General features: G+C 40.8%; 1 protein-coding gene across 1 annotated transcript; it reads left to right on the forward strand.

The window, feature by feature from the left end:
• TIGAR (TP53 induced glycolysis regulatory phosphatase) lies at positions 1-24,856 on the forward strand. Its single transcript, XM_008544425.2, has 6 exons — positions 1-278; positions 9,183-9,220; positions 13,721-13,842; positions 18,212-18,289; positions 21,786-21,896; positions 22,800-24,856. The coding sequence occupies exons 1-6, from the start codon at positions 244-246 to the stop codon at positions 23,229-23,231; spliced, it is 816 nt and encodes a 271-aa protein (XP_008542647.1). The 5' UTR covers positions 1-243; the 3' UTR covers positions 23,232-24,856.

The raw sequence follows: 24,856 nt of genomic DNA on the forward strand, positions 1-24,856 counted from the left end.
GCCGCGGCCCTGGGCGGGGCCTCGCCTCCCACCAGTCTCCTCCGACCTGTCGGCTTCCCACCGCCCTGATTGGCCTTCGGGAGATGACGTAGGCGGCCGCCTCGGCCTATGGCTGCGGAGCCGGCAGGCCGGCGGGGGTTGGCGGAAGTGGTGTGGGCGCCCTGAGCCCGCAGTGCAGAGCGGCCGGCGGCGCTGGGCGGGGGACCGAGCCGTGGCCTGTGCTCCTCTCCGTCCGGGGCCAGCATGATGACGCGCTTCGCTCTGACCGTTGTCCGGCAGTGAGTATTGCTGTCGCGGGGTGCCTTTTATTGAGTGTGTTTTGGAGTGGGTGAAGGGACCGTTGATTGTCATCCCCTCTCTTCCCTGCTTGCTCACTCCTCAGAGGGGTAGCCTGCACCGGGCTATTTTCCAGGTGTTTTCGTACGTGCTGTTCCATTTCGATTTCCCCTCCCCCCAGCAACGCTGAGCCAGAAGGCAGGTGTTAGATAACGTCAGTCCTGTGTTACAGAGTGGGAGACTGAGGGCTGGATGAGTGTAAAATGATCAAGGCTCCCGGCCACTTGGTGGCAGAGCTAAAGCTCAAGAAAGACAGCCTTGTCTCTGGACTTCTCAGTGCACCGTTTTGGTCCCCAGCGGATCCTAAAGAGTTTGCAGGATAGCTCGTCCAAGGCTGAGAGTTCTAAAGCTGGCTGCCTGCCTTCCGCTCTCCCCGTCTCTGCTGTTCCCCCTTGTTTGCCAGGACAGACAGCCCCACAGACATATATTTGAGATTTATTTCTTCCCCCAAGAGATTACATTTCTGAGAGAGAAAAAGGGGCCTCCGCCCTCATCTCAGCCTACCGCATCACCCCGAACAAATATTTTTATCTTAACATTACTGGGAGCTAAATGCTGATAGGTTTTTATGTTTCTTATCTTTTTCCTTCTCAACACTCCTTTGCCGACTGTTAATAGGAAGTGAAATTCAAGGTGGTTAAGAGAGCACAGATTTTTCAAGCAAGATAGACCTAGGTTAGGATTCAGGCTCCACTTAGGAGCCTCCTAACCTGGCCTTTTGTTAACTGACTTAATCTTTCCGATCTCGGTTTCGCTATATATAAAATGGGGATAATGATAGTACCTACCTCACTGCGTTAGTTTGAGAATTAAATGGGAGAAAGGTAAAGTGTGTAGCACAATGGAGGGGAAGAAGTATATCTGAGAATGAAATAACTTCTGTTTCTATAAGGACAGCTCTAATAAAAATGTGGTTAGTCCTCCAATATGTCTGTGTAGTTTACTAAGCCAGCATTTTGCGTAGGTGCTATGTGCCAGTGGACTGGGTTACACAGACAAATAAGATACCATTTTTGACTTCATGGAGCTCACAAGGGACACTAATATGATTTAACCTTGTCAAGCTGACTTTACCTGCCATCTTTTCTGTCTTCTTCTTTTATAAGACCGCAATCTTGGGAACCATCTGAAGTTGTCCCTTTACCATACACAGGATTTTAATAACTAAACTAGAAATCGAGTTCCTCTCTATCTCTTCTCCACCACCTCTCTCCATTTTCTAGAATGCTTTATGACCATTTTATGACCTACTTAAGGTCATACAGCCAGTCAGTAGCAGAACAGGGACCAGAGTCCTGATTGTCCTTTCTTCCAATGTTAGAGCAGTTTCTGATATCTTGACGCAGTCAGCACAGTGTCTGGCATGTAATTGAAGCTCAGAAGTTGTGGAACATCTGAGTTAAACCGCCCTCTTGAAAAATCAGGTGATCCCTATCTAGATTCTTAATAGACAATAGTTATATGAGTGTGGATTTTATCCCTTCTCTGCTTCTTCAGAAGGGCTTGATTTTTTAATTGATTCCTCATACGGTTTCTGTAGAAACCAATTAAAAAATAAGTCTTGGGGCTGGCCCAGTGGTATAGTGGTTAAGTTCGTGTGCACCACTTTAGTGGCCTGGGGTTCGTGGGTTCAGATCCTGGGCACAGACCTACACATTGCTCATCAAGCCATGCTGTGGTGGTGTCCCACATACAAAACTAGAGGAAGATTGGCAGAGATGTTTGCTCAGGGCCGATCTTCCTCAGCAAAAAATAAAAATAAAAAAAGTCTTAATAAATTATTATGTGCTAGGCCCTGTTGTAATTAACTTCTGATAACAATCCAGTTAGGTAAGGATTGCTCCTGAATTAGCAAGTGAGGGAACACACAGCGTGCGTAACTTACTTAAAGTACATGGCAAGCTGGGGAGGCAGGATCTGAACCAACGCAACTTGACTCTACAGCCCATCCTTTTAACCACTGTACCTACCCTTCCGCCTCCTAGTTTATTGGGTTAAAGCAAAGTGTTTGTAGATTTTTTGAATATCACCAGCCATTTTAGAGGCTACTTTTTATTTCTCCTAATATAATGGTGAAGAGTGATAAGAATAGTTTGCTTTGTTCTGTTTTATTCGTGAGAAAGTGGAATGAAGCTGTTGAAATAATTGCTAGAGTTAGGGTTAGCTGCTTTCTTGTTTAGATCATCTCTCTTTTCTCTTTCAGAGTTCTCAAAGCTAAAAATTGGTGGTTCTTTCAGGAGAAGAAGCGATTTGTATCTTGATTGATAATCACCATAGTTAAATATAATGACTTATTGGAATCAGTGAGATTGGATCATTTAGCGTAATATTGAGAATCTGCGCTTGAGTTTTCTATTACCTGATTCTGGATAACTCTTTGAGATAGTCAGATACTTTGGAGCTGAAGGCACGATCAATGTTTTTTAAGAGTTGGATGATTTTCTTGAACAGTGCCTCTTCAGACAATGCAAGAAAACTTTTTCAAAAAGCGCTTTCTTTAAGTCAGCTGAATTCTTTATGAATCTTGTGCTGTTACTGTATGTGTGTTTATCTTTCTTCATCATATTTGGAAGTGAAAGTACCAGTATGTATCATTTTTGGGGTAGAATGCCCAACATTTCGAACTTGAAGTTTACTGATATTGTTAAACTGCAAGTTCTCATGATCTTATGTGGCACAGCAGTGTTGACAACTCCAGTAGGTAGGTTGGCATTTCCATCACCTACACAACACGGTGAAGGCCCTAGTTCCCTTGAAATGGTGTTTGTAGGTGTTTGCAATCAGTTGCCTGAAAAATCATCCAAATTTCACTTCTATTTTTAACTCTTAAAGTTTTACAAACTGAATTTAATTTACTTTTAATAACTTAAAGTTGATAACTTAGTGAAATTATTGCTAGCAAAACTGATTTGTTTTTCTTACTCTACCTCTAGCATCAGTTAACTTACGTTTTGTTGAATGTTAATCATTGTTCTGGTCATTAACAAAGCGAGAAAAATAAATATTAGATTGTCTGTAAACTTTCAGAGACGTATGTAATTGTTGTGTTACTGTGATGTTTGTTTTCTGGGAATGGAGTTGATCGGTTGGGAGATCCTTTGCCACCAAGGCTAATCTCTATGTAAACAAAAATATATCATGGGTTGGGTATCTTATATTCTTTTTCCCCTCAACCATCTAGGGAAAGACTCTGTGTTACCCATCCTTGAAATCTTCTATATTTTAAAGTGAATTAATTGTTGTAGAGCAATTAGGATAAAGCTGGATTCATGATCAAGCGGTAGGTGAGGCTTTACATTTCCGTGTACGCTAAAGCATGGATATTTTGAAAACTTGTCCCAAATGCATACTAATTTCTCATGATTTGTCTCTCTCGTGGCAAACTGAGTACTTGTCTATTGAATTGAACTTTTAAAATGATATGATTGGGAAATTAAGATTTCTATCTGATTTCTAAAGAAATGCCATAGAATATAGACCAGAACTAACAAAATAAAATATCTTTTTAAGTGAAGAACAGTGTGATAATCTACAAAACGGATGATGCATATTTGTAGGCCTATAAATGGCTGGTCATAAGACAACTTCTTGGCATAAGCATTTGGATTCTTGCAGAGTCGAGTGTTCTGTTTTGGAAGTGGGTCACACTGTAGATTTTGAAAATGAGTGGTGTTATTCCTAACTCCTTCAAAATATATTCCTCTGACTTTTCAGCTTCCCTCCACCTTCTCTGCCACTGTCACAAGCCAAACTTTGGTTAATTGGGAAGTAGATTAACAGTAAAACTATTTTAGTCACCCGCTTTTCTCTCCCACTCCCCCAGAACACTTACTTTAAATGGTTGCTTCAAGGATTTATACAAACTTCTTGATAGGCTGATAAAAGCTGTAAAGCTAAATATTTATGAATGTTTTTGGAAATAAATTCTATTTCTAGAGTCCTACTCTGTAATATTTATAAAGTGATTTGAAGGCAAAATGCCCATTAGAATGCCAGTGAAGGTTAATAATAGAATAATGTTTGCAGCAGTCTCTACTGACCTCAAGCTAAAGGAAACCTTTTGTTATATTATAGCTATTTTTTCTCCTTTCACCAAAAATGGTTAGATGGTGGGGCAGTGCCATTACAAAGCTATCAAAGTGGTGAGATTCCATTTTTTATAAGATGACAATTTTGATGATATAATCTTTTATTCTGAATCTTTTTTATCAAATCAGCTCTTGGGATTAAATTAAGATCTTGAGCTTTTTACCAGGCATACAAAAAATTATCATCTCTGCTGATTTTCTGTGATTTGTAGAGACCTGGACTGGCAAAATTATTAAGTTTCCCCTCACCCTTGATTTTAAATTCATGAAATGAGCAAGAGAGCTTGTGATCCACAGAAAGTAGGCAAAACCTTTTGAGGTTCCTGCATAAAAGTAAATGTGGGATTGAGGGGGGTGGTTCTTTGAATTTTGCTGGAAATTGAACTTGGCCACAAAGCCACTATCTAAAGAGGATGTCACCTGTATTTAAACAGCAGTTTTTTCATTCTTGGTGTCAGCAAGACCATGAGGCTGGGATCGGAAGTGAATCTAGTGTTTGGGAACCATTTTCTGTATCAGAAATGGTAGTTTCCCATCATTGCCCTGGAGGCTTTGTCTGTCTGAATGGTAGAGGTTAATATCCTCTTTCACAACCATTTTATATGATTCTGAGTGAATTTTGCAGTATAAGAAATCTTTCATTAATATTAACGACAACAACGATAGTAATGGCAAATCCTTGGTAACTAGTTCTGTGTAATTTCAGTTACTTGTCATATAGTTTTTAAAGCTAATAATTCCACATATTTGGTAATCAAATCAATTCTGCCAGTCTTCCTGTTCTCCTTCTCTCACCCCGTAGGTGACCATGTTTATTAGTTTCTTCTGTATCTTTCCAGTGTTTCTTTGTGCGTATCCAAATGTTTATTCTTATTTCTCTTCTTTCTAAAAAGATAGTCTCTTTATATTATTTTGCATCTTGCTTTTTCTACTTAATAAAGTATCTTGGTGATTTCTCCATATTTTTAGATACAATCTCTCTCTTTTCAGGGGCCACAGTTACATAGTATTCCATTAAGTAGATATCCCACTGTTTGTTACTGTAACCAGTTCCCCGTGAATGGACTTGTAGGTTATTTACCATCTTTTGCTATTAGAAATAATACTGTAGCAAATATTCTTTTAAATGGGGATGAATGCAGGTATTTCCAGTGATAGGGTTGTTGGAGCAAAGGGTAAACAGATTTGTCACTTTGGTATTTCCAGATGACCTTCCATTGCAGAGTACGTACACTGAGCTTCTGTTATTTTCCAGAACTTTCTCCAGGTGGTGGCATGTTAGGGTGGTGCAACCTCTGGCTCTGCCTTTAAGGAACTGGAGCCAGAGTAGACACACAACTGAAAAGTTAATTAGCATACAGATGATACCTTATGGTAGTAGTGCCCTGGTAAAATGAGAGCAGAGAGGTGGGGTATTTAAAAATAGGATAGGTAGGTGGAGAATGGTACTGAGGAGGGAAGGCTACCTAAAAGAGCTGGCTGCCTGTGTTGGGTCTTGGAGAATGAGCACATGGTAGCCGGGTCCGGCAGTCTTGGTTGTATTAAGCCCACCACGGAATTCTGATACATGCTCAAGTTTAAGAACCACTGCTCTAGGCAGGGGTCGGCAACTGTCTTTTGTAAATAAGGGACAATGTTCCAGGCAGAGACCTGAGTTTGTGATTCTGGCTTTAAGATCTGATGGAGTTCCCTTCTGGATCTGAGTAAATCAATCCCATGTGAGACTTTTTACTTTTTAAACTGATGCTTCCCTTGAAAACAGAGCAGGATCAGCCTTCATAGTAATCAGGGATACAAATTAAAATCAAGGCGCAATAAACTGTTCTGGTGCCAGATCGGCACAAATTGAAAACTCTTACATGACTAAGTGTTGGTGAGGATGTGGAGCACGGCAGTGTGGTATAAATTGGTATAATCACATTCTCAGTGTCTGGTAAAGCTGAATGTTTGCATACCCTGTGGCCCAGCAATTCTAGTGCTTGGGTCAGCACACTCTTAATTAAAAGGCCAGATAGTAAATAGTTTAGGCTCTGCAGGCCAGTCTGTCTGAACTGCTCAAATCTGCTGGTATGGTGTGAAAGTAGCCTTAAACAGTATATAAACAAATGGGTGTGACTGTATACCAGTAAAACTGTGTACAAAAAGAGTTGTTTACCAATCCTTGAGTGGTTCTCAAACATGAGCGTGCATCAGAACCACCTGGTGGGTTTATTAAAACACAGATCGCTGGGCCCCAGCCTCTGAGTTTCTGATTCTTGTCTGGGATGGGGCCTGAGAACTTTTGTTTTTACAAGTTCCCAGGCAATGCCAGTGACGCTGGGACGGGACCATACTTTAAGAACCACTGCCCTCGAGAGTCTGATGCACGCTGTACAAACACATTCGCGGCAGCATAGCCCCAAACTGCAAACAATCTAAATATCTTATCAACAATAGAACACATGAATGCTTTGTTGTAAATTCTTACAGTGGCGTGTTACACCGTAATGAGAATGTAGGGAGTACAGCCCCACTTAGCAGTCTTGAAGTATCTCACAAACATGTTGAACCAAAAAAGCAACACACAGAAGGCTACATATACAGTAGCCCTCCCTCATATAGGGCTTCGCTTTCTGCAGTTTCGGTGACCTGTGGTCAACTGCAGTCTAAAAATATGAAATGGAAAATTCCAGAAATAGACGATCCATAAGTTTTAAATTGTGCGCCATTCTGAGTAGCATGATGAAATCTCGTTCCATCCCGGCGGGACGTGACTCATCCCTTTGTCCAGTGGATCTATGCTGTATGTGCTCCCTGCCCATTAGTCGCTTAGTGCTGTCTTAGTTCTCAGATCAACTGTTGTGGTATCGCAGTGCTTGTATTCTGACACCCTTTATTTTACTTAATAATGGCTCCAAAGTGCAAGAGTAGAGATGCTGGCAATTCGGAGATGCCAAAGAGAAGCCATAAAGTGCTTCCTTTAAGTGAAAAGGTCAAAGAAAAAAATCGTATGCTGAGGTTGCTCAGATCTACAGTAAGAACCAATCTTCTAACTGTGAAATTGTGAACAAGGAAAAAGTAATTCGTGCTAGTTTTTGTGTTGCACCCCAGGCTGCAAAAGTTACGGCCACAGTGTGTGATAAGTACTTAATATAGGAGAGCCTATAGTATTTATGGGGTTCAGTACTCTCTGCCGTTTCAGGCATCCACTGGGGGTCTTGGAATGTATCCCCTGCAGATGACGGAGAACGACTGTAGTAAGACGCAATTCATTATAAAGTTCAGCAACAGGCAAACTAATCTACGCTCTTCACGGGCTGGAAAGGAAAGCACAGAGCGTCCAGACGTCCAGGTGGTGGTTCCACTGGGCTGGGAGGGCATTGTGGTGGGAAAGGGCGTAGGAGGCTGGCAGTGATCTGTTAGCTTGGGTGGTTTTATGTGGGTGTTGGCTTTATAGTTATGTTATTTGTTTATATTGTTTATTTCAGCATTTTTAAAAGATTAAAAATGCATTAAGCTAAATCTTTGATTTCTCTGTAGCTCTGTCCAAAAATGACTGACAACTATAATTATTGGGTGCTTACTAAAAGCTAAGCAGTGCTCTAAACGCTTTACCTGTCTATATTCACTCGAGTATCACGAGTCCTGTGATTATTATCCCCATTTACAGACGAGGACACTGAGGCGCTTGAGATTAACCCAGCTGGTAAGTGTAGAGCCAAAGCAGTTTTTTTCTCAAGCCTGATATAGGGCAACGAAGTTTACTTTAAAGGATTTTCACCTCTCATTGACATAGAAGGATATAAATATGGGCTGTAGACATTTGATTCCAAGTGAGAAAATAACTTGCTCTGAGGAAACTTGTTTACTGTTTTTACCCACTATTTCCAATTCTAGGTCCAGTGTCCACACAGAACAAGGCGGCTCCTTTCTCCAGGGCAGCCACACGGCTTTTGCATCTCTGTGTCTCCCCTGCACGGCACTGTACTTAGCACGTAAACGGAGCTCAGGGAGTGTCACCTGAATTGTCCTTGATAGCTTTCCGTGCATTTGACGCCTGCTTTCATTGTAGGTCCCCCCTGTTCCAGTCTTGGCCAGGTACCCACCCCCCTCCACTGTCTTCTCTTCCAGCTTTGGTTGCCTATTATTTTGTGACAGTTTCCAGTCCTTTCACTCTTCTGGTTGCTTCACAGTTGTTTTGCTTTGGTTTGGTTTTCTAATTCTTAAAAGTGTGGTACCCAAACCTCCATTCTTCATTGCGATCGTCAAGCTAGTTCTCGGCACTACAAAATGGAACAGCTGGAGAAGATCTAGGAACTAGAGAAGGCAGGGGATTTGAAGGGTTGCGAGCTGCTTTCCCATCCATGCAGATTCCCCGTACTTGTTCCTTCACAGTGAACGGACTGACTTTCATGTTTTGGTCCTGCTGCCTGGGAAGGTAGTTTTGGTCAACATTATTATAACAAGATTATTTAACAAAAATTATATATATATTTTAATAGAATTTTCTACCTGCAGTTCACTTAAGATTGATTTATGATCTATTCATTTTAATTTGAGGCAGTTTGAAATTCTTAGCTCGTTAAGTACATTAGAGTAGATAATTGCAAATATTAGTTTAGAATAAATTATAATTTTATAGGTTAGATTATGAAGTATGTTACAAAATTGATATGCCGTCTTTTTGAGTATCATTACCTTTCATTGCTGATTTTTTTTTCTCGTCCCCAAAATAACCTAATTTGATATTAAAAGTTTTTTCCCCTCTCTCTATTTTAGTGGAGAAACAAGATTTAACAAGGAGAAAATACTTCAAGGTTGGTATACTCTGACTGTTATTTTGGCTCTCTCCTTTAGCGTTAACGTGATCTGTGAGTTGATCAGGTTTGGTGGGGCAGGTGGACTGGGCTGGGCTCCGCATTGCGAATTGGGATTACAGAATTAAAGCGTCACAGTCGCAGACGTATGATCAGAGCAGTTGTTGGTAAGCACGAGGAACAAGTCTCTTAAGTGAGTTGGCTGTAAAGGACGGGGCTCCGGATTGTTTATGGGGAGCTTCAAAGTGGCCCAGTCAGCTGATTAAAGAGTTATACTGGGTCTAGTTGTCTTAAAATATAACTGCTGGGTTTTAAAATGATTTTGTATTTGGATGTATAAAGTTTACTGGCTGGTGTTAATGGTATTTTTCTGCTAAGACAGTTATTTTATTTTTAGGAGTAACAAAGAGGAGGTTTAAAAAGAGAATTGCTATTCTCACATGAGATTGATGCTTTATTTTAAACAGATTCTCCCTCCCTTGTCCTGTTAATTTGGACTCAGATCTTTTAATCTCCCTATGATCCAGCTAGTCTGGCTTTTAAAGAATATCTTGGATCAGCTTTCAGCTAGACGTGCTATTTCTGTGCTGTGATTCGAAAAGCATTTAGGTTTATTTTTTTGGTTAGGGACATCTGCAGTTTGCAGAAACTGATTTTCCTACCCACTGAGCCTGACTCCCTCTTCTGGAAGCTCGTCTGATAATTAAGTGAACCTTTGTTTTCTGTTGACATGTGCCTTGCCCAAATCACCCTTTGGGCTTGTGTTCCCTACTGCTTCGTCCTTCAGTACTGCCTGTTTGTCGCATTTTGTTAGAAGCTGACAGTGGAACACGAATAAAAGTTTTTGTGTTCACACTTGTCTTTTAGGTTTGTTTTGTGTTCTTTTCCAAACTTTGTAAGTTAGATGTTTAGTTCTTTAAGTTATAGCCTCTTTTTTTCTTTTTTTAAGCATTCAAGGCTTAGATATTTCTAAGTACCATTTTGGTTGCATACCTGCAGTTTTGATATGTAGCAGTTTCATGAGTATTCAGCACCAAGTGTCTTAAACTTCCATTATGATTTCTTCTTTAATCTGTGAGTTATTTCCAGCTGCTTTTGAAATTTCCAAATGACTGGGCGTTTTGTTCTTGTTCTTCATCTTTGGTGACTGGCTTCCAGTGTAATTGTTTGCGTTCTGACAATATGGTTTATTTGATAAGACTTCTTTTAAAGTTGTTAACATGGTCAGTTTTTATAAATCTACCATTGTATGCTAGAGAAAAATCTGTGTTCTCTTAATTTTCGGATTTGGAGTTATATTTCAAATAATCAACCTCGATTTTGTTCACATCTTCTATACTTTACCAATTTTGTAAATTTACTGATTGGCCTGCATGACCTAAATACTGATTTATGAATATGTTGAATTTCCCACTGTGATGGCCAATTTGTCTTGTAATACCTCAAATTCTATCAGTTTCTGCTTTATATATTCTGCCTTTATATAGTTAGAGCCTATTTTATTAGGCACATACAAGTCTAAAAATAGTTGTATCTTCCTAGTGAATTGGATCATTGATTATTTCTAGTGATCCTGACAGTCCTGACTAAGACTTTTGTTGTAAAGTCCTGCTGTTCTGATGGTGATATAGCTACCCCAGCTGTTTGGGGCTGGAATTTGCCTGGTATTTATTTCCGTTCCTTTTCTTTCTACCTTTCTGTCTAGTGATGTCTTAGGTGTTACCTCATAAGTAGTAGGTGGCTGATTTTGGCTCTTTTTTTTTAATGATATGTCTTTTAATTGGCAAGAGTAGTCTATTTACTTTTTTCCTGGTTACTGTTTGGACTGTTTTTCTTTGGTGTTCTTTTCTCCCTTTTTCTAGTCTTCCTTTTCGTTCTTACTTGCTTTTACTTCGTAAGTGCTTCTTTTTCTTTTTCTTATCCAACTCCCTCTTCTCTTACCTACTGTCTTTGAAATGATAAACCATTTCCATTCTTTTAATGGTTACCTTTAAATGTTTACCATTCATAGCTAGTAAAGCATAAGATTAATAGCCCCTGTCCTGAAAAATAACAAGGAACTTACGTTACTGTTGTTTAATATCTTGGTCCTATCATTTTTTAACTGCACAACATAGGCATTATTATTTAATTTATTTAGCCAGTATTTGTTTAGCTTTACGTATACATTACCCAGTTTCTCTCCTCGTTTCTTTTGCATCTCAAACCTTCATTCCTGAAGTATCTTCTTTGAAAGCTCCCCTAGTGTAGATCAGTTGATAGTAAAGATAGTCTCCATTGTTTCTGTTCCAGACAATTCTGTATTCTGTCTTTATTCTACTCAGTCTTTTTTAGTCTAGACAATTCTAGACTGACAGTTCTCTTAGCACTTGGAATATAGTATTTTGCTTTTTTGGCTTCCATTTTCCTGTTAAGAAGTCTTCCCCAGCAAAGTGGTGTTCCATGGTGGGTAATCTGTCTTTCTGCATACCTGCTTTTAAAACCTTTTGCTTGATTTGGTATCCTATAGTTTCCCTTAATATGTCTAGGAGGGATCTTTTTTGTTTAAATTTATCCTACTTGGTGTACATTGTGTGTCCTTTATCTGTAGATTTATGTCTTATTTCTGGACAGTTCTCAGCCATTATCTCCTATTCCCTCTGCTCCATTTTCTCTTTTCTTTCTGGAGTTCCAATCGATGTGTGTTAGGAATTCTCACTTTTTTCTTTGTGTCTCTGATATATTGGAGATTTGTTCCATCTCCTTGTATCTGTGCTGCATTCTGAGCAATACCTTCAGCCCATTCATGGGGTTCATTAAGCCTCTGTGTACCTGAGTCTCCTTTATCCACTGAGGGATCTCCCTCAATTCCCAGCAATTCTGTTTTTTATTATTAAAAGATTGGTTTGGTTCTTTTAGAAAGCTGTCTGGTTGTTTTTGATGGCTTCTTGTTACTTGCTTATTTTTGTGATTCTATCTTTATGTTTTTTTGGGGTTTTTTTTCATGAGGAAGATTGGCCCTGAGCTAACATCTGTTTCCAGTCTTCCTCTTTTTGCTTGAGGAAGATTTGCCCTGAGCTAACATCTGTGCCAGTCTTTCTCTATTTTGTATGTAGGATGCTGCCTCAGCAGGGCTTGATGAGTGATACGTAGGTCTGCGCCCAGGATTCAAACCCGTGAACCTTGGGCCGCTGAAGCGGAGTGCCCAAACTTAACCACTGTGCCGCTAGGCCGGCCCCTTGTTTTTCGGTTTGATTCACAGTTTATAGTCTTTATCTGCTGATTTCAATGTCTGAATTGTATCAGTAGTTCTAAATCTGTTTTGTGTTGTTTCTGCTGACTTTCATTCGTGATGGGTTGTTTTCTTGTGCGTTAACTTAGTGACTGAACTATTATTTGCTGTAGATCAGTAGAAAACTTGTTAGCCTTTATTGAGAACGACTCGCTCTGAAGATGATGTGTGTTTGATTTTACCACTGACTGAGACTGCGTGAGGCTCCTTACAGGGTCCCTGGCCGCCAGGGAGGCTGAGTTCCCTTCTCCCCCCTTGCTGTCCCGCGCGGCCGCCTCCTCCCCCGCCACCGCCTGCTCTCTCTGGCATCATGGCAGCTCCATTTTCTCGTGTTAATATTCAAGTTTCAGATCAGGGTATTTTGGCCTCTTTGCTTTGCCTTTTAGGGATTTTCCTTATAACCTGTGAACAGCACACACAACGCACACACACCCACATACACACATTTAGTCCTTTTGTAGTAGGAGGGCCTGTCAGAGTGTCTAATCAGCCTGTCTCCTGGACATCAAGGTTTCAGAGTTTTTTTTTAAATGAAAAAAGGAAAGGAAGGAAGAAGGAAGGGAGGGAAAGTAATACAATATGGAACCCTTGGGTAACGGAGATAAAGAAGGAAAGTCTTTCGGTGCTGGTCCTTCCATCAACCATAACACATGTGTTGAGAATGTAAGCTCAGAGCCGGCATTAATAAAGCACAGCTGATCGAGAGATGGGTGACTGTGAAGGAGGGGAAAGCTTGAGACGGGAATTCTCGTCATTTATTTTCATGAGGCAAACATTCTTTTAGGAAAATTTGAATACCTGAGCCTTTATAGGATTATTGCTTAATTTTACTTGCTGTCAGTTCTCTGAAAAGTTATGTGGAAAAGTACCCAAGAAAATCTGTTTTTTTTTAATTTTTCCTTTTTCTCCCCCAAACCCCCTGGTACATAGTTGTGTATTCTTACTTGTGGGTCCCTCTGGTTGTGCTGTGTGGGATGCTGCCTCAGCATGGCTTGATGAGTGGTGCCATGTCCCTGCCCAGGATTCGAACTGGTAAACCCTGGGCCGCCAAAGCAGAGCACGCAAACTTAACCACTCAGCCACGGGGCCGGCCCCTCCTTCTTTTTTTAATCAAGAAAATATTTTAGTAAAATATAGATAAGTGCTATTTATGTTCTCTTCCATGTGATTTTATTTTCATCCCTTATATTTGTATTTGAATGTTATTATTGCTTCTCTTAACACCACAGGACAAGGAGTGGATGAGCCTCTTTCAGAAACTGGGTTTAAACAAGCAGCTGCTGCTGGTATATTTCTTAAGAATGTGAAGTTTACCCATGTTTTCTCCAGTGACCTCACGAGGACAAAGCAGGTAAGTTTAGAGTCAAGGTTTAGGCTGATGAGTCAAAAGTCTCGACAGTTGTAACCTTGAAAAAGAATCTGCCACCAGATTCTGTAGGGAGTTAAATCGCACGCAGACATCACCTCCAATCCTCGCCTCCCTCTGACAGAACTTCTTTTCTTTTCATTTTATTTTCCTACTTTATTTTGGTAATTTTTAAATTAGAGTAGCTTGGGGGGAAATGTCTGAAAAAAGACAGAGAAGATGTCATGGGGGAGAGAGCCAGCAGAAGCAACAGACAGGAGACTTTAACCCATAAAGACATCAGATATTAGAATTACCACATACAATTTTAAAAAAACTGTTACACATATAGACATGGAGAACCGATTGGTGGTTGCCAGGGAAAAGGGGGGGTGGGGGGAGGGCACAAGGGGTGAAGTGGAGTACCCACAACATTACTAACAATAATGTACAACTGAAATCTCACAAGGTTGTAATCTATCATAATCTTAATTAAAATTAAAAAAAACCAAAAAACTGTTACTATAAGGAAATAAAAGACATTTTTGAAATATCTTTAGGGAACAGATTACTATACAAATGACCCCAGAGATTTAAACAGGAACCAAATCAACATCTAAAAGCTCAATGGAAGGAGACTTTTGTGACAATCGTTGGGGAGTAACAGGGCTGGAATGTAGCCTACCCCCATAAACAACAAGGAAACAGGACAGAATGTGTGAAGCAGCAGTTTTCAGACATTGGACTTCAGGCAGCATAGGCCTGTGATCCCCAATGAAGTGAGACAAATGAGGCAGCCCTTGGATTGTCCTGATTTTCTGGCCGAAACAATTTCCAGGCTCTGGTAGGACAAGCCAGATAAAGTCCAGGGGACTCAGTGAGTTGAGGAGACAAAGCTTGGAATTTGGGGAGGTTAAAATAACTGAAATTCGTGGGGCGGAGTACTGGAAGAGAGAGCTGCACAGAGAAAGAACTCTAGACATGTCTAGGGATCCCCTCCAATCTTTCGGGGACTGTTAATCTGCACGTGCGGAGAATGAGACTGGATGAGGCCAGCAGCACAGCTTCAGCGGGGAGAGCAATTACTGGGGAGCCCTAAGCAGACACTTCTAGAGCTCACACATGGTTGGGAACCATTTGGGTTCCCACCAACCAAAGCGGAGACATTTTGTTGAATACACAGAGTATAAAATGTAGACTTCAGAAGGATCACACCTTTAATAGTGAGGCTGAACTGTGCTCAGAGGAACATAATGAAGAGAGAAATCGAATATATATTTAAAAAAGGACTAAATTGATCTTCTAGAGATGAAAAACAATATTCTGAAATGAAAATTTCACAAGATGGGATTAACCGTAGATTAGACACTGTAGAAGAAGAGGTCAGTGTATATGAAGACACAGAAATAGAACATACTAAAATTGTCTATGAAAAGAAAAAAGACTGAAAAAAAAATGAAGAGTCTCAGTGAAGTATAGGACAATATCAAGCAATATACTACACATGTAGTTGAAGTGTCAAGACGGAAGTGGGGTGGGAGGGAGTATGGAGGATAAAAAAATATATTTTGAAGAAATAATGACTGAAAAATTTCCAAGTTTGTACCCAGTGAAAATACTTCAAAAATTAAGGTGAAATAAAGACTTTTTCTCTCAAGCAAAAGTTGAGGGACCAGAAATAGATTCAAACTTATATAGTTGATTGTTTGTGTTTTTTTGGTCAGTTGGGTTTTGACAGTGTGCCAAGGTAATTCAATGGGAAAAGAGTAGTCTTTTCAATAAAGGCTGAGACAGTGGGCTCTCCATGTGGAGAAACATGGACTTTGACCCTTACCTCACACCATACAGAAAATTAACTTGTAGTTGATATAGAACAAATCTAAAAGTTAAATCTATAAAAATTCTATAAGAAAACACAAGAGAAAAGTCTTTATGACCTTGGTTTGTCCACAGGTTTCTTAGGACAAAGCATGAACAAGAAACAGATTGAGAAAATTATAAATGTGTATATTATATATGTAAAATGTGTATATGTATACATCTGACAAAGACATACATATATATATACATACACCTCTCTGTATATTGATAGATGTGTATATATATCTAAAATTCTTTCAACTCTGTAATTAGACAAACATCCCACTTTAAAATGGGCAAATGATTTAAATTTGACCAGGTACTTCACAAAGGAAGATGTATGGAAGACCAATAAACAGATGAAAAGATGCTTAGCACTATTGATCACGACAGAAATGCAAATTAAAACCACAATGAGATACCATTATGCACACATTTGAATGGCTAAAATTGAAAAGGTAAAAGGATGCATGGCAGCTAGAACTCATACATTGCTAGTTAGAATGTAAAACACAATAAATGCTCTGGAAAACAGTTTGACAGTTTAACAAAACTGAGTATCTGATCCAGCAATTTCAGTCCCAGGAGTTTATCCAAGAGAAATAAGAACATATGTCCACACAAAGACTATACACGACTGTTTGATAATAGCAGCCTTATTTGTAATAGGCAAGAGTTGAAGCAACGCATGTGTTCATCAGTAGGTGGATGGGTAAATGAACGATGGTGTAGTCATGTGATGGAAACACCTCAGCAGCCACGTGGATGAGTCTCTAAAACATGCTGTGCAGAGGAAGCTAGACACAGAAGAGCACCTCCTGTGTGATTCCATCTGTGAGACTCTAGAAAAGACAGATCTAATCTGTAGTTACAGAAAGCAGATCAGTGGTTGCCCGGGGCCCAGGCTGTGAGGGATCGGCTGGCAAGGTACAAAGGAATCTTTTGGGGTGATGGAATTCTTGTATATGTTGATTTCGATGGTATGTAGATGGTTGTATACATTTGTCAAAACTTGATGAGCTGTGTACTTAAAATAGGGTGTATTTTATTGTAAATTATACTTCGATAAAGATTTAAAAATCTGGAAAAAGTTAAAAAGCCAAAAACCTCAGTGAATATACTAAATTATAGATTAGACACAACTGAAATAATTATTAGCTTATAGGTAAATATAAGATAGTAAATGAAATGTAGCACAGTATGATAGATCTAAAAGCACGTGTTTAAAAGACATGAAGGACATGATGAGACGGTCTAGTGTCTTTCAAAATGAGGTCTCAGAATGGGAAAGACATGACGTTCAAAGAGGTCACAGTTAATTTTATAGAAGTTGAAAGATAACAAATTCTCAGATGCAAGAAGTATGACAAATTCCAGTCAAGATAAATAAAAAGAAACCCACATCTACACTTAAAATTGCAAAACTCCGAAGAAATAAGAAGGAAAAACACCATCTACCAAAGGCCAATATTAGGTGACCAACAAATTTGTCAATATTGATAATTTCTTTAATGTGTTGAGAGATAATAAGGGTTAGCCTTGAGTTTTATACTCAGCAAGACATTTTCTAGAGTATAGGTGAAATGAAGACGTTTCAGACAAACAGGCTGTAAATAAATTTTCAAAGGATAACTGAAGAAGAAAAATAATTCCAGAAGGAAGGTCTGAGTTTCAAAAGAGAATAGTGAGCAAAGACATGGGTAAAGGTATTGACAATATGAAACAGTAATGTTGAAAATGTCCAATTTGTGGGGAGAGGGTTAAAAAACAAAACAAATGTGGACTGAAATGATTTCTGCAGTTTTGCAAATACAGTGTCGCTAGTCAATGAAAAAAGCCAGGCACCCAATGAGGGAAGGGAGTGTGAACAAAAATGAGCAAAGACAAAAGGCAGCAGGAATGGCTGCGGGCATTATCCAATCATGGGAATTACCAGACGTAGGCTTTAAAATAACCGTTCAATGCACAGATAAAAGACAACATTGAGAGTCTCAGCAGAGAACTGGAAACTGTAAACGAGAACCAAATGCAAATTCTAGAACTGAAGTTGTAACTGAAATGAAGACTCAAGGGATAGGTTTAACAGCAGTTTAGACACACCTGAATGGAGAATTAGTGAACTAGAACTTTCACTGTAAAGGGCCAGATAGTGAGCAAATATTAAGTTTTGTGGGCTGTATGGTCTCTGTCACAGCTGTTGGACCGTGAAACTGCCATAAATAACACGTGGATGGCTGTGTTCTAATAAAACTTTATTTGTAAAAACAAGTGGCCCTCTGGATTTGGCCTGTGGGCTGGAGTTTGCTGACCTCTGAACTAGAGGACAGATTAGAAGGAAATAGGAAAATCCAGAGTGAAGAGACAAAGGATGAGCAGTAGAGAGGAGAGGCAAGCTTTGCAAAGGAAGATTATTTCTAGTTCCTTTTCATTCACTAAAATGGCATGTATTATATTGCTGTTTTGGCCAGAATGGTTATTTTTATGAGAAAAGAAACAGTTATCTTTTGATTTTCAGACCACGTGTGGGATTTTGGAGAAGAGCAAATTTTGCAAAGATATGGCAGTAAAGTACGATTCAAGACTTCGAGAAAGGGTAGGTAACTTACGTAGTGTTCTTTCCATGAACTATCAATAAACCACCTCAGTTTATCACGTGGCTGAAAATGACATGCATTCCTGCTAGGGATGCAGAATCAGCTAACGTGTGTGAAGAATCTGTTACATACTCTCGTAGATAGGGTCTTACTTGATTATATAATCCTATGAGATAAGCCTCTTAAATTATACAAGCAAGGTGTCCTCATAAGAACTTCACACGGTACAGAAGCGTTTCAAAGTGAGAAGTCCTCTCCTCAGCCTCCCAGTGCTACTCTGCTGTTTTAAGCATGAATAGACTTTCTTATACCCATTTTGTACAACAGAAAGAAGTCTTTCTGAAACTGTGATTTAGCTGGAGCCAGCCAGCAATTTCAGACTTGAGATTTGACCCTGTCTCCTCCTAGAGCAGCATCTTGAGCATGCTCTGTAATACTGACCTGTAAGCTGGTTAATGTCCCTGCCAGCCCTGTGATTCCTTCTCTACCTGGATAGGAATGTGACAGAATGGCTAGGGCACCTTTAAAGAACTGCTTTCCATAACTCGCTTGTGTTCTCTGTTATAATTCAACAAAGGTACGAGAGCTTCAGCATGAATGCTGCTTGCAAAGGCGCACTCTGTGCCTGAGAGCCCATGCTCACCTGTTAAGCAAAAATGTGAGTTCAGCGGAGCCCTGAACAGGCCCAGTAGAAGAAAACGTGGTCGTTGGGCGGGGCCATCTCTTCTCACTCTGTGCTCTCTCCCTGAGTATTTTCACCCTCTCTTATGATTTCACTTCGTGGGCTCATGGTTTCCAAATAAGTATTTGTCGCTTAGATCTCTTATCTGAGCCGCACACCCACACAACAGACTGCCTACTGTTGATTCTGTTTGTGTAGCCGCTGCCTCCAGCTCACTGGAAAGCACTCTCTTCTCTCCGCCCGCTCCTGCGTTACCCAGTTTCTCACACCATTCATCCTTGACTCTTCCCTGTCTCGCACACTGCACACCCTATCATCATCATGTCAGGTCTACGTCTAAAGAGTTCCTGGACTCCTTCGTTTCTCTGTGAACCCACTGCCGCCATCCTGCTGCAGTTCAGTGTGCCGTCTGTCGTCCAGATCTCTGCAACAGTGATGCTCCTGTTTTCTCTCTTGCTCCCGCTTTTCCAATCTAATCTCCACTCTGCGGCTAGAGTAATCTTTGGAAAGTTTGGTTGCTGTGCCCTGGATAAAACAGTTCAGTCCTTCTCTTTTACCTTCGAGAAGTTGTCCTAACTCCAGCCTGGCTCTCAGCATGCTGTGGGATCTCATCTGTTGTCTCCACCTGCCTCCTTCCCCTCGCCTTGTGCTTGGTGCCCAGCCTGGTGGATACCATTAGCGAGCACTCACATGCTGCTCACCGTGTTCTGGCACTCTTCCAGGTGCTTCCGGTTTATTAATCTTCACAGCAGCGTGATGTTGTGAAGATTTAAAACCTCCTTTTTTAACCCCTGTTTTACGGAAGTAGAAACTGAGGCACCCACAGGTCAATCCACACCCAGGGCCACAGAGCTGGTTTGTGGCAGAGCTCCAATTCAGATCAGGGCCCGCTGGCCGTGGAGTCCATGCTCTGGACCGCTGGTCATCTGCCTCTCAGGGCTCTTCTCAGTGACCCAGGCTCCCTGTGCCCTTCCCTCACCGAGCTGCTGATTCTGTCCTCCACTCTGCCTGGAGTCTTTGCTCCCCGAACCTGGCCGACATGCACTCGCCCAGAGGCTTTCGCCCTCTGTGATTCCCCAAGTCCACACTGGACGTCTCTGCTGTGTGTCTGTGTCCGGGACCTCCCTCCATTGCGGCACTTTTCACCGCCGTTCGTGGTCGGTATCCCCACTGCACTGCGCTCTCAGCACGGCCGGGGAGCAGTGGGTCCCGGGCTCCTCCTCGCTCTGGCCGTGCTGCCTGACCTGTCTCAGTGTAGCATTGGGATATTTAACAAATGGATGTTTCCATTCTTGTGAAAACGAAGCAAGTGATGGTTTTTAATGTCCCTCTTTGTAGTAGAGGTTGCTCCAGATATAGTTGACGGTGTAAGAGTTTGGACCTGAGGACTGCATGGGCAGCTGGCAAAATGTGCATGTATTCTATAAAACGTAATGTTTTACTGTTGGATTTCTGTCATATGGTGGTGTTACAGTCTTTTGACACCATCAGTGCAAATCATAAATAATGATTTGTCTCTTGAAATATTTTATTCTGCAAGTAATCCATTATCGTAGGTAATTAAAGGTCAGAACAGCTTGGAAAAAAATACAGTTAAAATTGCTACCCCGTACAAACACAGTGAACATTTTGGTCATGTGTACTCCTGACTTTTGTTCACGTTTGTCTGTAAGCCTATTTATCTGTCTGTCTGTCTGATTATGTTTGTGTTTTTCTAAATGTGATCCTACTACACGTATTGTGTTTTAACCACCTTTTCTCACTTACTGTGTTTTCCAGTGCCCATAAATGCACATCAGTATGGTCACCTAGTTAAGACTCTATTATTCTAATATATGGATATTGCATAATTTTATTTCACCAACCTACTACTAATGGATATTTAGGTCATGACTAGATTTTCCACTGATGTAAATAATGTTAAAATAAACATCTTTGTACTTAATTCTTTGTATAAATATCTAATACATTTCCTAGAATTGGAATTGCTGAAGGTGTACTTTTTTAAAGCCTTTTTATCAATATGGCTAAATTTGGTTCCAGAAAAGCTTTGCCAATTTACGCTTCCTTGAGTGATCTACGAGGAATTTTTTCTCACATCAACACTAGCTATTAGCGGTCTCTTTGGTCTTCCAATTTAATAACTTATGAAAAGTGCCATTTTAATTTTCATGTTATGGATTCCTAATGAGGTCGATTTCCCATGTTTCTTGGCCATTTGTATTTACTTTGTGACTTCTGTGTCCTTTGCTAAGGCTCAATCTTTATGAATCTAAAAAGGTGGTAAACTTTGAAGTCACGTAGATCTGGGTTTGAACTTTCGCTCTGCTGGTTATCGCCTGTGAGAAGATAGGCTAGTTGCTCAGCCTCTCTGAAGCTCAGCTTTCCCACCTATAAATACGGAGATGAAGATACAAATCTCATAGTGCTGTGATTAGATCAAATGAGACAGCATGTGTGGGTGTCGGGGGCTGTCTGGTGCCTTGCACTTGTCAGTCTCTTGCCCTGGAATCTGTGCAAATCCCTGTGTTTGTCCAGTAAAGCCCCACGGTCTATGTAAGTGAACCTGAGTGAGATGTTCAGTACAACCCACCTGGACACAGTGTACAATGCAAGATGTCAACTGTGTTTTCCAGGGGAACGTGGCCCGCTGTTGGGTATGTTCCCATTATCACTTCAGAGGAGATATAATCAAGTAAACGGAAGGAAACTAAGCTGATTCCCGGATGATGATTATCTTAAATTTTCCATAAACCTGGACCTGTTGTACTGAAAATTCACTTGAGGCCCTTTTGTCTCTTGGACCGTTGCAGAAATACGGAGTTGCAGAAGGCAGGGCACTGAGTGAGCTGAGAGCAATGGCCAAAGCAGCCGGAGAAGAATGCCTCATGTTCACACCACCCGGAGGAGAGACCTTAGCCCAGGTACGGAGCCCTGGGGCAGGGTGCACGCTGATACACTGCCCAGCGTCGGAGGAGCTGAAATCTGACTTAGTGTGTAAATGGGATGTTTCTAAATTTTAGCTAAGCAGTTTGAAAGTTGTTTGGTTCATGAAACAACTCGGTACAGTGTCATTCTTTTCCCCCTTTTTAAGCTATCCTGTCTTTCTTGTGTATTACTAAGTTGGCAGTCATTATGGATAACGGGTTTAAGGAAATGTGTTATTGGATGGGACTCTTAGGAAAACTTGAATATGAAGCAATAGCTTCAGCAGTGGTAGTGGTGGGCCGTAGAGCTGGTGTGGTGCTGTTCAAGGGGAGCGGCAGGCGAGACTGAGCAAAGCAAGAGGCCCAGTAATTCAGCGGTCACAGCCTCTGCAGCTTGGTGAGGGACGTCGTCACGTGCTTGCATCTCTTTGGAGTGTTCTGCTTTCCAGTTGTACTGTTGGTGGTTGTTTCCCCCCTATTCTTTATTTTTACAATTTTCTTGTAAAGACTTTCTTTTAATTTAATAAGGGAAAGACTGTTTTGTCCTTGTTGTGGTTCTAACTAAACCGGGGTGCCAAATGTAGTTTCATGACTGACACTCTTATTTGATGGGCTTCCGTTGTCTGTGGGTTCCCTAACTAGACTCAGTGCTTTGCAGTCAGGAGCGGGGAATTGTGTCTTACTCATCTTTGTCTCCGAAGTGCCTCTGTCGTTCCAGAAATGTGGTGGGCACTCGCTCACAAAGGTCTGTGGAACCACTGACTGAATGAAGAGAAACGGTTTCCTCTGCTTGTGTAGTGCTGACGATGACAGAAAAAATTCAGTCAGTTATTTTCTATGTTCATGTTTAACACGGTCATTAGTGTCGCTTTATTTAAGCTTTTGTTTCTTTTCTTGAAGGTGAAAATGCGTGGAAAAGACTTTTTTGAATTTCTTTGTCAACTGATCCTGAAAGAAGCAGATGAGAAAGGACAGTTTTCCCAAGGAGCTCCAAGCAACTCTCTGGAAACTTCTTTGGCAAAGACATTTCCTTTAGGAAAAACCTGTGCCTCCGCATGTAATTCAGACAGCAGTGCTCCAGGGTTAGCGGCCAGTGTCTTAGTTGTGAGTCATGGTGCCTACATGAGAAACCTGTTTGATTATCTTGTGACTGACCTCAAGTGTTCCTTACCAGCGAGTGTGAGCAGATCTGAACTCGTGTCAGTCAGCCCCAATACGGGGATTAGTCTCTTTATCGTAAACTTTGAGGAAGGAAGAGAAGTCCAACCAACAGTTCAGTGTGTCTGTATGAACCTGCAGGAGCATCTGAATGGAGTCACTGAAACTTGCTAAATGTAAACGTACATCAAAGGCTAACGGTGTGGAGCCTCTGAGGGAGTGCCTTTGACTCTGTTTCCATCCTCTGCTGGTGCTGGTTTGGAAACACTTGAAAAGCTGTCTGTCATAGCAGGTCATAAAGCTCGAATGGAATCATAGCCACAAAAAAACACTAAGGGAGAATCATTTAGGATTGACTTATTGTGTCTGAGTACAGTTGGCATTTTCCGGAATAATTTTACACCCCGCATGGTTGTGTCTCTGGCTTGTAAACGGATGGAGGAACTCAGTATTGCAAATTGGGAGTTTCATAACCTTGTTACTGTTTTTTTTCCTTTTCTTAATTGATATTTTTCTTTAATGTCTGAAAAATCTAGCCTATTTTATTGGCTCTTGGTAAAATACTGTATGTTTTTTACGATCCCGTCCAGTGCTGGCAAGAAGGAAGTATTTATAATTCCCACTGCATATGTATAGTGACAGTATGTTATATTTAAAAAGTCCTTTAAATGAAAAATGCTTGCCATCATAAGTTTATGTAAAAGCAAAATGACACTAAAATGTTTAATATAGATATCAGCTTTTGCAATTTTTTACTCTGGAGGGTTTGAAATGTGGATGAATGCAGATTATGATCACAGAGTGGTCTTGTGAGGGAGAAGTTAAAGCATATCTGATTAAAAAACATTAAAGAAGGATTCTGAGCAGGGGAAGACGAAAGAGCAGATCTTTCTGATCTAACCTGCAGGCTGAAGAATTTAGTTTGAGGAAGGCTCTAAAGAAAGCGAGCAGTTACTAGGGTACCTCATGGTCACCCCAGCGTGAGAGAGGGCGCTTCCTTGAGAAGAATGGCGGCCTGAGGACCGCGACTGTGGGTCCCCGTGGGAGGTGCAGATGAGGTTGCCTCTTTTTTCCACCAGATGGCACTGGAGAGAAGAGATTTTGGTTCACTTAATTTTGTAGTTCGATTGGTCTCAAAAATCCTCCCCTAAATGCAGGAAGTGTTTTAGGTGCATTTTGTTTTAAGTTATCATGTTGATGACGCTGTGAATCTCTGAAGTGGGTCAGCTAAGGCTCAAATCACGTATAGGCAAAATTTACTTTGAACATCATTTAAATCATATATAAAATTCAGTGTTATGCTGTTCTCAGTGTCCAGTGCCACCAGTTTCCTCCAGTGTTGGAGCAGAGCACATGTGGAGCCCCAGGGGAAGCATGCTGCAAAAGAAAACTTGAAAAATTACCAAAAAGGACAAATAATGATAAATGTCCGCATTCCCACCATCCAAAAGTAATAACTCCCCACCTTTTTTTTTTTTTTTAAGAAATAGCACATTGAGATACAGGTGAAGTTCCTTTGACTAGTCCTCGCGGTCCTGTTGCCCTCTTGTGCCCTGCAGAGGGGACCACGGCACTGAGTCTGTGTGTGCGTTCACCCGTTCTTTACATTTTCACCTAGTGTCTTAAGGAAATGATATTGTTTTGGTGTTTTCAAAATGTACATAAACATCATCAAGCTGTCTGTGTTCTTCGTTTTCACCTGTTGTATCTTGGAGCTCTGTGTTGGTGTGTATAGAACTAGTTACTTATAACCAGTGTATTCTATTGAATAAATATACCACATTTTGTTTATTCTCCTA

The sequence above is a fragment of the Equus przewalskii genome, chromosome 5, assembly GCF_037783145.1.
Source record: "Equus przewalskii isolate Varuska chromosome 5, EquPr2, whole genome shotgun sequence".
Taxonomy (NCBI): Eukaryota; Metazoa; Chordata; class Mammalia; order Perissodactyla; family Equidae; genus Equus; species Equus przewalskii.

What these genes read in the sequence shown, in the direction of transcription:
- TIGAR (XM_008544425.2), top strand. Translation starts at nt 244, where the DNA reads ATGATGACGCGCTTCGCTCTGACCGTTGTCCGGCA. An exon ending in CAAGGAGAAAATACTTCAAG is followed by an intron (nt 9,221 to 13,720) that starts GTTGGTATACTC and finishes TTAACACCACAG; the next exon opens with GACAAGGAGTGGATGAGCCT. An exon ending in ATTCAAGACTTCGAGAAAGG is followed by an intron (nt 18,290 to 21,785) that starts GTAGGTAACTTA and finishes GGACCGTTGCAG; the next exon opens with AAATACGGAGTTGCAGAAGG.